The 13,211-nt window shown below is 40.6% G+C and overlaps 1 protein-coding gene across 5 annotated transcripts in view; it reads left to right on the plus strand.

The window, feature by feature from the left end:
- Nucleotides 1-12,562, plus strand: part of MGAT4D (MGAT4 family member D) — a 110,450-nt gene extending 97,888 nt beyond the window's left edge. For 2 of the 5 annotated variants that reach the window (XM_030563736.1, XM_030563738.1), the window contains 6 exons: nucleotides 607-714; nucleotides 3,918-4,111; nucleotides 9,401-9,479; nucleotides 9,596-9,677; nucleotides 11,750-11,862; nucleotides 12,517-12,562. In XM_030563736.1, the coding sequence (XP_030419596.1) occupies nucleotides 607-714; nucleotides 3,918-4,111; nucleotides 9,401-9,479; nucleotides 9,596-9,677; nucleotides 11,750-11,862; nucleotides 12,517-12,537 (597 nt within the window). In that variant the 3' untranslated portion in view covers nucleotides 12,538-12,562. The other 3 variants (XM_030563737.1, XR_004000551.1, XM_030563739.1) reach the window with 3 other exon arrangements.
- The last annotated feature ends 649 nt before the right edge of the window (nucleotides 12,563-13,211 follow it).

A 13,211-nucleotide genomic window follows, 5' to 3' on the forward strand; every position in this document is an offset into this window, starting at 1 on the left:
AACAGTAAAATTTAAACCCAGTGCTTGAGAGCGCCACCTCATTCTCAGGATGATCGAGCGTAATGTTGTAACAATTACCTGTATCAAACACAACAGAGCCGGGAGTGGAAAAGTGACCAGGATCTATAACAAGGAGGTCAATGCAGATTATGGTCAGAGCAGTTTGGTAAAAATAATATGATGAGCTCAAAAACTGAATTTTTTCAGAGAGATCCGGCAGTAAGATACAGCTAAACTTCTGCTAGGATTACATTCCTCCACACTTTAGACAGAAAATATAGACAGGAAAGTGGTCTTTAGTTGGTTTCTCCTATTGTTATTTCTTTGACCAAAAAAACCCCCAAACAAAACCTAGTAACATTCAAACTTTGAGAGAATAGAGGCTTAAGTGAAGAGTTCCTGTTCTGCCTTATGTGAATGGTCCTTACGGAGTCTCACAGAAGTCATTGGGATACTCACCAAAGGATTACTTTTGTGAATATGGATTGCAGGACAAGGACTGTAGCTATAGCTATGTAATGAAACGGAATTACTGATGGTAGACCTATCCCTTTATTGTTGAGGGGGGAAAATTCATACACGTGACCTTTTTTATTTCCTTTCCAGAAACACTGTGAAGGGCAAAAGGCCTATGTGCGTATCCGTTCTAAGCCATCTCTCTTTCAGCATGTGGGAATTCATTCATCTTTGGCTGGGAAAATACAGAATTTAAAAGTAAGACTCTTAAAAAATTTCCCACCATATTTCTAAATTATTTGTGTGAATTCTGACTTATTTGCTTTTTGAACTGAAAAAACATTGTGTATTTGGTGATAAATTTCATGTAGCAGAAGTGCAGATTAATGGAGGAGAGAGATGAGAGGAACATATTAATTTGTAATCTGAACTGGGTGGGGGAAATACACTCACAGGACATATAAAGATATCTTCCCTGAGTCTGGGCCTTCAATTAATTAGTAGTAGTGGTACCATCATAGTGCCCAGGATCCCTAGCATGGAACAGGGCCCCACTGTACTAGGCAATGTACAGACACACCAAAAAGACAGTTCCTGCCCCAAATTGCTTACAATCTAAATATACAACAAGAGACAACAGAAGGATACAGACAGATGGGGAAGTATGAGGAAACCGTGAGACAATATTGGTCAGCAGGATAAGCAGTGGTCTCAGCACACCAGCAGCTTAACTGTTGTCGATTTTTTTGTAGGCATAATGGCAAAGGAAAGTTTTGAGGTGGGATGTGGAGGAGGATAATGAGGTAGCTTTGCAGATGTTTGAGGAGCACCTCCTAACTGTGACAGGTGGCATGGGAGAAAGTACAAAGGGCTTTGTTGGAAACTTTTAGTAGTGGACGATGAAGATTGGCCTCAGGAGCTGAGCAGGGGCTGGAGTCAACATCTCAGTAGTGAATGGAAGATAAGTGGAGACTGACCATGAAGGGCATTGAAAGTGAAGACATACATGTTAGAGCAGGAGGACTCAGAGGCAGATTGAGTAGATGGGCTTCTTTACTGCGGTATTTGTTCCCCTTGACCAATTGTTGAGTAAGCACTGAATTAGTTACAGCACACACTTTTTATCTAAGTTAGTATGTGAATGCCTATATTTACTACAACACCCTCAAAACCTTTATAGATTAATATGAACGCCCATACAATGAATATTAATATAATTGTCCTCGCCCCTGTTTACAGCATTAAGCATATTCTACAGACATTTTTACTTCCAAGATACATTTCTTTGCAATAATTGCAGCCACGAATTCCCTTAATCAGCAGTTTGCAGGGAAGGGAGGAAGGGGCCATGTCCCTGAGCTCATTTGTGGAGCTGGGAAAGGAAGGGAGGAGGAGATAACACTGCTTTACACACAAAATATCCTTTTAGATCCCCATATTCCTTATGCTGCAGCAATGCTTATCAATCCTTAACAAGCAGAAGGGGAGGGAAAAGGGTAGCAACTTTATCAAGCAAAGAGACAGTGCGTGCCTGTGCCTGCTCCCTGTTACCATGCTAGCGGTTACCCAGGTCTTTACTTAACCTTTACATACCCTAACAATGTAGTTTATCTCCCCTTTTATCACATAAAATATAGTGGAGGGCTTCAAAGATAAGGGTGATGTGGTCAAAGTGGCAGGCTAGGAAAATGATCATTACAGTAGCATTTTGAATGGATGAGTGGGGTAAGGTTGCATTTGCCAAGGGAAGAATGTTGCAGTACTCTGGATGTGAGATGAGAGCCAAGCGAGAATTTTCATTCTGTGGATGGATAAGAAAAAAAATGTATCTTAGAGATGTTATGCTGAAAGAATCTGCAAGATTTAGACACAGCCTGGATATGATGATCTAGAGAGAAGTCCAAGTCAAAGATAAATCCCATCTTACTGGACTGAGTGGCGGGCAGAATGGTAGTGTTGTCCAAAATGATCGAGAAAGGAGGTAGAGTGGTAGGCTTAGCAGAAGATGGAGAGGGGAAAGAAGAGTTTCTGTTTTAGCCATGTTGAACTTGAGCTGATGTCTGGACATCCATGAGGAGATGTCAGTGAGACAAGCTGAGATTTTAGTTTGGACAGGAGGAGATGGGTCTGGAGTAGAGAGGTAGATCTGAGAGTCATCAGCGTAGAGATGGCAGTTGAATTTGTGTTCACAGATGAGATTACCTAGAGATAAGGTGTAAAGGGAGAAGAGAAGGGTAGCAAGGACCCCCTCTGGAGACTCCACAGAAAGTTGAAGGGGGAACATAGCAGGTCTTCCAAAGGACACAAGGAATGATTAGAGAGATAGGAGAACAAGGAGAGGACAGAGTCACAAAAGCCAAGGGAGGACAATATTTCAAGAAGAGCATGGTCTGTTGTGTTGAAGGCAGCTGAAAGGTCAAGGAGAGTGAGGATGGAGTACTGGTTCTGAGCTTTGGCTAGGAAAAGGTCGTAAGAGACTTCAGTGAGACTTGTTTCAGAGGAGGGCAAGGGATAGAAGCTGTAATAAATAGAGAGGGTATAGGGTGGAATTTGGGAAGAAGAACACTTGACAGCAACTGCATACATCACATTTAATGAGCTTGGAGATGAAAGGGAGATGAGATGGTATTTGAAGAGGCACATGAATTCAAGAGTGGGTTTTTCACTTACAGTGTCCTATTGCAGACAATCAGAGGCTCCTCTGCTTAAACTGTGGAGGAAACACCTTCTCAGGGAGCCTCATTTATTAGGTTTAGTTCATCTCAGATCCACAGTAGTCAGATGTGAATACTGTCTCAAGAGCACCTGGGATGGCTATATAAACAATATAAATAATACGAACTAGCGTAGGGCTTGATTTCTGGTCTACCCACAAAGATTCTCCTGAGGTTCCTGAGGAAATGGAGAGATTCCTTCTTGTAGCCTTTCCTCCTTAGATACTGTCCTTTCCTTATATTCTGCTCTATTAGTAATGCAGCACAGGTCTGTATTGCCCATGGCATACCTCCTCCCATAAAGCAGTTGTCCTAACCACGTAAGAGCACTTAAGTACAAGACTTCAAGAGTTCAGTTAGTGCTGTATGAGTATATAAAAATCACCATATTGGATCAGACCAATGGTTCATGTAGTCCATTTGTCTCTGACAGTGGCCTATACCAGATGTTACAGAAGAAGGTGTAATGGGCAATTATGGAACAGCCTGCCCATCAGAAAAGCTTCTACATCATTAGCAAATGATGATAAAGTTCATAGTTACACAACTTATTGTTGAGTTTTAGTGGTTTCACTGAAGGAGCGCCCATAAATATGGGATGCAACATTTAAAACCTAAATATATCATTTTATATTAAAATAGTTCAGATAATGACTGTTTTCTATAACAGCCCTCTGTGATCTAAGATATTTGAACACTGAATTATGAATCTTTATATGTGATATTGTATCTCTTTGCATCTAACAGGATAAAGATTTTGACAAAAACATGCTACATAAAGCACATGTTAACCCCCCTGCAAAAGTGACTACTAGCCTAAGAATATTCCAGCATTATACTTTGGAAAAGGCTTATGAAGGAATGGACTGTTTTTGGGCTTTTTCTCCAGTGGCTGGAGATTATATCTTATTCACTTTTTTACAGCCATTGAAAGTAGATGGGTAAGTGCTAAATGATATGGTAGGATACTTATACCCAGTTTTGAATCCGGTCAAGATTACCAATTCTCTATTGTTTGAGTACCCACAACTGCCAATTTAAATAAGTATAATAATCTGCTACGCCCCTTTTCTCTTTTTTAACGCTTTCCCTGAAACACACTTCTTCCTTAAAAGCTTATGAATTCTAGACTTCTCCTCACAGGAATAAAAATTAAATAGTTAACAAAAAAAGAAATCAATGTAAACCCTATGGTGAAAACAATGAAAAGCAACGGATTGAGTGGTGATACTGTTATGCTTATAGAAGCATACAGGATTTTTTTCAGGGGAAAGGGCAATATGCCGCATTTATTGGAGATACAACAATTAGCATATGCATTTAATCACACACACACACACACACACACACACACACACACACACACACACACACACACACACACACACACACACACACACACACACACAGTCTTGCCAGTCAATGTTATACTTACCAGTCCAGAATCCTGATCAATCTAGTGGCCAGCTAGGTTGATCACCGGTAGAAAGGAGCCAGGTTCTGTCAGTCACAACCCAATGCTCCGGGGAAGTCTTGGCAGGACAAACCTGAAGTTTCATGGCAAAGCACCCTGTTCATATAGTGATCTTCCTCCATTGCGACCAATGAGTTTTGCTCCATCATGCTGTAATCAATTGCTGTTTGTCGCGTGCTTTTTTTTTTTTAGATTGTTCTTCTTATTTTTTATTAGCCTTTTAGGGAGTTACCCCATGCTGGTTTTGATCAGCTATTTTGTCCCCATTGATGAGTGCTGTCATGGTATAATTCCCCAATCTGAACCTTAGAGTCCAAAAAATGGGGTACCAGCATGAATTCCTCTAAGCTTAATTACCAGCTTAGATCTGATAAGCTGCCACCACCCAAAAATATATAGTGTTTTGGGGCACTCTGGTCCCCCCAAAAAACCTTCCCTGGGGATGCCAAGACCCAAATTCCTTGAGTCTTACAACAAAGGGGAATAAACCATTTCCCCCCCTTCTCCTTTCTTCCTCCCAGATCTTTCCTGCCCTGGGTACACTAGGAGATCACCGTGATTCAAACTCCTTGAATCACAACACAGAGAAATCAGGTTTCTTTGCCCCCCTTCTCTCCCCCTCCCAGGCGTTCCCTTCCTAGGCTATCCTGGAGAGAGAGACAGATTCAAGCTCCGTGAATCTAAACAAAGGGATTCCACCTTTCCCCCCTCCCTTCTCTCTCCCTGTCTCTCACCAATTTCCTGGTAAGTACAGACTCAATTCCCTTGAACCTCAACAAGGGGAAAAAAATCAAACAAGTCTTAAAAAGCAAAAAACTTTTAATAAAAAAGAAAAAAAAGTAAAAAAGTTGTCTCTGTAATTTAGATGTTAAAAGTTACAGGGTCTTTCAGCTTAGACACTAGAGAGAAGCCTCCCCCCATCAAAATACAATTTAAAATACTCCCAGCAAACTACACATTTGCAAATACAGAAAACAATCAAAAGACCAAACTTGCCTTTTCCTGGTACTTACTAAAATTAGAACAGAAGAGATTTTTTCAGAAAGATTGGAGGAATCTGCTTGCATGTCTGGTCCCCCTCAGAATCCAGAGAGAACAAAGCAAAATACAAACAAAGGCTTCCCTCCACCGAGATTTTAAAGTATCTTGTTTCCTGATTGGTCTTCTGGTCAGGTGTTTTTGGTTTACTGTTTGTTAACCCTTTACAGGTAAAAGAGACATTAACCCTTAACTATCTGTTTATGACAGGTGCCTGCCACATCTTTTAGAGTTGTCAATTTACCCTCCTCTGACATCTCAATAGGGGTGTATTGCAATCTCTGGGTGCCTTTATGTCTGTCCTTGATTCCTTCCTAGAACGTCTGGTCCAGTGATGGCCTTCACAATTATCTTTTAACACACACAATCCTCATTCACACACAAAACAGGATTGATTTACACAAAGCATTTGAACAGGAACATCACATTGAAATGCAGGAGAAAACAATCATTGCATTCTTTTACTTATTTCAAAATGCTAAACCTACCACAAAGTGGTGACCCTAAAGGTCTGTTACAGCCTTGAAATCAGCTTCAGACACAAGATTCTGGTTGCTGCATCTTTACCAATGGCCCATTAGGCCATTCCTTTCTGCTTTCAGAAAGGGTGGCTGGAAGGATATGGTCAAATCATACATCAGTACATTTAATGCATGCTACATTATTATTCTTTATCTTTTTATTCTAAATGATACAAAATACCAACAGAAAATCCTACGACTGCAACACATCTTGGCAGTTCAAAAGTTTTTGTATTAATTTTTGTTGCTTTGTTTAAGGCTTCCCCCTATTATTTCGTTTATACTTCTTTGTGAGGAAGGCTAGAGTTCATGTGCCTTAAGGAAGAAATGTTTTAGGGAAGGACTTAGAGGACAGGGGTGAGAGCCTGGGCAAGGACCTTGTGTCTGCTTCTGAATTTACATTGGTGTAAATCATTGAATTAAATATAGCTGCAACAACATAACACTATTGTGACATCAGAATTAAGCCTCTTGTATTTTGTCTGACTTGTAAACATTTCTAATATATTTTATGCTATATACTCATTTTACAACAACATATGGTTATGAATTTCCAATACATGCCACATATTTAGGTTTCTTAACCAGTTTTATAACTTTTAAAACAGAGTTTTAGTGGTGAAATGCTGTTTGGCCTAAGAGCATAGTTTTTCCCAACACTAGAGTGCATTGGCGGGGCTTTCCTGTGTTGCCAGGACTGTTAGGAATTCTTGCAGTGATGTGAATATAAATTAAAATTGGACAAGGTCTGCTTTAACTTATACCATCCTACTAGTCACCTTGTGGCAGCTTGCACCATTTTTAAATTGGACTGAGGTGTTGTTGGTTTGAGAACAGAGCAGTGGGCAAAGGATTTTTCTAACTCTGCAGGAGGGCCAGGTCAGGTACTCCTGTTCGGTGTGTCTCCTCTATGCAGGTTGGAAGCTTTTCTTTTGCAGATATTAGGAAATGATCCTCCAAAGATTCAGGAGATCCTGGAGACACGCTCTAGGAGTGGGTTCCCACTTACAATTAGATTCTCGTTGAATTGCTGAATTCGCTGAGCTGCAGACCTGTCCTTTCTATGATGAAACCGGAATTGTCGTAGCAGATCAGACCAGTGGTCCCTCTAATCCAATAAGCTATTCCTGAGTGTGGCCACTTCCAGATATCTTTAGAGGAAGGAGCAAGAAAGCCCATAGCAGACAATTCTGGAATAACCTATTTACAGGGAGAGATTCTTCCTAGCCCCTTAAATTAGTAGTTGGCTTATGCCCTAAAACAAGAGGATTTATACACCTAAACTTTTTAATTTGTCTAATGTAATTGTGGATGTTCTCATTATCCATATAAATGTAAAATTTTTCTAGTCCTAGTCTTGGCTTTGATATCTTTTGACAGTGAGCTCCACGGGTTAACTATGTGTTATGTGAAAAATTATTTTATCATGCTTAAAATGTTGTCTTTCAATTTAGTTAAATGTACTCTCTGGTGTATTATGAGAAGGGGTAAATGAAAGTTCCTAACTTTCGTTCTCTGTATTGTTAATTATTTTACATATGTCCATCCTGTCTCCTTTGACAAATAATGTTTCCTCTCTTGGCTTCCCAGAAAAAGACACTTGCAAAAATACATTGTGAAATGCATTCTCCATCATAAATAATGTAGATGAAATAATTTATACCACTAGATTTGTAAAATGTATTTTACAACAAATTAATGTCATGAAAAAATACTGTTGCCCCTCTGGTGTCTTGTGGGTCAGTTCCACACTGGATGAGAAATTGGTAACCTAGTTGACAGATCTGGATATTTTCTTAGTGCAGCTTGTGTATTTTGCACTACATAACACATACTTGAAGAGAGGCAGCCCGAATATTATTTGCCCATCTCATCTTTGAAGGAACTTCACCAAAACCCCCATGCCACACTCCTAGGGAGTACCTCTGCCTCAAGAATAGACTCAAGTTAGTGAGAATATGGCAGGGAGGAAACTGCTTTGCTAACTAACAACAATCCAAACATTTATTCAAAGATTTTACACTGCTTACACACTCAAAAAGAATTTACAAGATCATGTGTAATATCCCCATCAGGTGACCCCACCATAACAATATTGTAACAAATATTGCAGCATAAATTGAAACTGCTATGACTCACAACGTTCATAATTTAATAGCTTACATGTTAATAAACTTATAGTCCATATTTTCCATTTTTCCAGTGTGGGGTCTAAACAGGAAGAAGGTGGCTTCTACACAACATTGCCTTTTTTAGCTGATGCCCCACTACTCTAGTGCTGCTTAATTTTTATTGTGAACCTTATATTTGGAGTTCTTCTTAATGCCTCAGCTGCAGGATTCATGTAAAAGTGAGAATCTCAGGTTTCATTTAAAACAAAACAAAAACTTATGAGCCTGAATGGTTGCAAAGAAACTATTATAAGCATGAAATCTAAAGAGGCTCCAAGCCCAGAAGGCAAGTGAAAAGAATCCAAAAAGTATTTTTTTAAATCTCATGAGTTTTTGGGGGGCTTAACTCATGATTTTTGAATGCTTGAAGCTGGCAATACTGTTACCTATTGGCCAATATTGGAGCTGCTTAGAAACACTTGATCAATAGACCTCCATGAATAACTGAGGGCTGCCACTGGCATATGGGTCCCACAATAAGAGGTGCTAGTTGGACATCCTGTCATCAAGGAAGTTTCATAAAAATTAGGAGACAGCCCACTTTTGGTACCTAAAATGCTGGATTTTCAAGGAAGTCCACACTCTTACAGCAAGACTTGGGGATGATCCTTATGCAGCTGCCTGCATGGGTATTGCAGGCCTCAGGTAGGCTTTGGAATAATATGGGACTATTGGGGTCTGTGTGTAAGGGCTAGTGAAGCTTGGAATGAGTTAGATTGATTGGGATTTGAGCACTGAAAGGGAGAAAGAAAGATTAGTGACAATTCAGCATGGTGTTGCTTTCCCCTTTCACTGTTTCCAGAACAGGTTGTCTTTTGGGATATATTGTTTGAAATTTAAAGGTTTTAATACAGTTTGGCCAAATAGCTGCAAATGTTAACATCTGTCTCTGGCTTCACTGACATGCTATTTGCAATAAAGAACGTATATTTAAAGTTTTACTTCAGAAATTATTCTTGAGAACTATTCACCTAGAATCTTCTACCGTACAAAAATATGCAGAAATAATATAGTTCTCACTGGCAGGTACCTCTTTAGAAGTGGAAACATGGAACACCCTGGTGATAAACTGTTTAACACTACTGTAGAAGTTTGGCCTGCTGCTGTAAGTGTCTCATTTCCCACTGCAATACCCAGTACTACTCATTTTATGAATGAAGGTTGGAAAAAATATATTTTATAAAACCTGGTTGGGACTTCTACGCTTTTGTTTTGTTACAGGAAACAGAATTATTAAAAAATGCAGTAGACCATGGAGACATAGTTAACTACCAAACAACCAAAGATGGATATTTAAAGATAGGTAAACAACTTCTTATCATTTCAAAGACTGAAACAGTTTGCTTATATATACACACTATTTAAAAAACCAAAACCCTATACACTTTAAAGCTCCATTAGTTCTATAAGAAACTCCGAATTTCAAAGTCAACTAGTCCTACTGGCATCCAGCGGGGGTGGGCGGGCCTCCCCCCAGCCTAAGGGGAGGACCCACAGGTCTGGGACACCAAGTAATTACAGGGGACAACTAATGAAAAAACAGGATCGGGAGTGAGGTCATAGGGCTAAATGAAGGGAACCTGATGTGGACACCGAGCAGAGAACCCCGGACAACGCCCACTGCTCCTCGAAGGCGTCAAGGGAGCCAGTGGACGCCGCCCAGAGGAACTCTGCCCGGATGCGTGAGCAGACGGAGGAACGGAAATAGGCCCTACAGTCGCAGGAAACCCCGTCGGCCAATCTCCTCTCCCTGGTGTTGTAGATGGCCAGTTTGGCCAGGGCCAAGAGGAGGTTGAGAAGGAGATCCCGCGACTTCGTGGGGCCACGGATGGAGAGCGTGTAGATAAAAAGGTGAGGGGAAAAGTGCAACCAAAAACGCAGGAAAATATTGAGGAAGAGCCGGAACAGGGGCTGCAACCTGGCGCACTCCAAATAAACGTGCGCCAAGGTCTCCTTCTCACCACAGAAAGGGCAGGTGCTAGGGACAGAGGTGAACCGCGCCAAGTACATGCCCGTGCTCACGGCTCCGTGAAGGAGCCGCCAACTGATATCCCCGGCGGGCCTCGGGACCAGGGCAGAGTACAAGCTGGCCCACCGGGGCTCCTCACCCTCGAGAGGCGGCAGGAGGTCCCGCCATTTGGTATCGGGGCGGGACGCGAGGGTGAGGTAGTGAAGGGTATGGAGCACGAGCGAGTACAGATGTTTCCGTGGCGCGGTCTGGAACGAAACCGGCTGCAGATCATGCAGCCGGCTGGCAGTGAAAGGGTGAGGGGGCCGATTGGGTCCATGGGGCAGGGGCCCGATAAAAATGTCCACGGGGCCTGGGGTCAAAGTCAACTAGTAATCGAAGAATACATTTTCAACTTCTGCATGTTGCAGTATGTGGTTTGGTTACTTAGAATTCAGTATGGCAGAGTAATGAAAACCAACTTTAATAAAGGGGATAGTGAATATTTTAAATTAAAGAAAAAGCCCAATCATTTCAAGCTCCTCAGTAGGATAATTGACTGTGACTTGAGTTTTGCAGCTTGAACTAATTGATTTTGACATCATTAACTTGTGGTTCAGCCAGCAACAAAGGTGAATGTTTCGTCAGAATATGCTATTTTTTAAAAGAGCTTGTACATCTTAACATGATAAAAATCTATTAAACAGTATTTTCTGTTAGTGATACAATGATGTACTGTCAACATCACAAACTTGTAGGACACCAAAAAAATGTTTTCAATAATGTTCAGAGGCTGCCTAACTTCACACAAAACAGCTATGAGAGGGAGGATGACCCTTGTAATCATTATCCCAGCGGTTAGGGTACTGGGGTGCATGAGATCCCCTGATTCAAATCCCTCCTCAGCCTGATGAGGAGAGAGGATGTGAACAAGGATCTGCCACCTCTCAGGTGAGTACCCTAACCACTGGGCTAAAAGTTATGAGGGAGGTCTTCCTCCTCTCGACATTGTGTGTGGAATTAAGTGGCCTTTGAGCACACATACAGATTGGGCCCCACAGGCAAGATAGGTATCTACCCACCTATCCTCACCTGGTCTGAGGAGCTCTATAGGCAGGAGATTGGTGTGCAGGTACTTAGAGGCAGCAGTGTTCCTGCCCAGAGGCAGGAACCTTTAACGCAAAAATTTAGGTTCAGAGTGAGCTTAGGCATCTACAGGATTAGGCAGCAGCCAAATGGACTAAACAGTGGCCCCTAAAAATGGGACTTGGCATCTAACTCCCCAGCTTAGGTGCCTCAGTACTCTTGGGAATCTGGGCCTTAGGTAATATTTATTATAGACATTAAAACTGTCTGTGCTAACTCCACTAGAAAAATGCATTTCATTATAGCTCATACTAGTGCTGATTGGTTTTGTTTATACATAGGTACATTTGATAATGGAATAGCAGAAGGCATCATCAGTCCATCAGTAGGAAAAATACAGGCTATTCGTTTATCTATCCATTCTGATTCTCCTGTGTGGGCATTACTGAGTGAGGTAAGCATATAGGAAGCATATTAATAGGTCTATTGTTAAAAGCAGTTTCAGCTCCCATTCCTGCCCCTGAGTCCACCTGCTAATATTTATGGCTTTAAGATCCCCTTTTTCCTAACTTTTGAAAAAAAAATTGTGAAAGGGCTGTGCAGACAGGGGGGAAAAAAACTATACAGGTAAAAAGATGAAACTGCACAAAAAGTACTGAAAATGGACATAGGGACTGATTCTCCAACCTTGCCTATATCGAGTATCACTTACCTGAGTAATCCTCTTTACTTCAATGAGAAAAAGCCTATCAGTAAATACTACTTGGAGTAAGTAAGCCTAGAAGGATTTGGACCATGATGTACACTGATCATGGAGAAAATTGTTTAGTTTTATTCTTTTCTAGCTCAGGTGTTGTTTGTAGCAAGAGTAGGCAAACCTCTTCAGCCAATAGTGTAATTTTATAACTGCTTGTGTCTGACTGTTTAGAGACTCAATAGCCACATCTCATGGGGAATAAATCTCAAAGGATTTCACAGAAAAAACTTGGAGGAAATCCATCACTATATCTGAAAGAGGAAAATAAATAACTTATTTTAACATTTGATACGATTTTTGTAAATTTTATCAAATCTCTAATTCCTCCCCCCCCCCCTTTTTTTCTTCCAGATATGGATCAAGACTTCCTGAAAATACAAAACTCTAGAAAAACACACTTGTGATGAGTCTTTCCTTAAGGATTGCTTTGAAAACCAGGCCACCTAGTGGTAGCAACAAATGGTCTGCTGGGAAAAACAAAACAAAACCCTTACTACTACTTAATACTGTGTATTAAAAAGGGGGAGAACCTAAAACTCAAGGACTTAAATATTTAAAAACAAAGTGTTCCTGGTAGACCCTTTATAAAAGCATAAATGCTTTATTCATTTGAATACACAGACATATCACAGGGACTGAGCACTACACTACTGTAAAATTAAAACAACGTAGTCATTGTTAAAGACAAGATGTTCTAGGACCTCCCTCAGGGAACATAACATCAAAGTCCTTATTCCAAATTTAGTCCCACCAGAAATAGGGACATTTAGGAGAAAATTTTTTTTTTTTTTTACTTCCATTGAAGTGTATTGACAGAGCATTTTGGAGAAGTGTAGCAGAGTGGGAAATCAATCAATGTTTCGCTATATTATATAGGACAATCCACCCTAACTAGGGACAGTTTATCAATACAAAGAGCAGACTGAAGTTATGATAATTTGAGGGTGCTTTCTGTTAACTAATATTCAGCCTTGAAGCCCATTTAGGATGGGGTATGGTTAGTACCTATTAAATAGAAAGCCCCTTCAAGTTATCATTTAAATAAT

The sequence above is a fragment of the Gopherus evgoodei genome, chromosome 5 (genome assembly GCF_007399415.2).
Source record: "Gopherus evgoodei ecotype Sinaloan lineage chromosome 5, rGopEvg1_v1.p, whole genome shotgun sequence".
NCBI lineage: Eukaryota > Metazoa > Chordata > Testudines > Testudinidae > Gopherus > Gopherus evgoodei.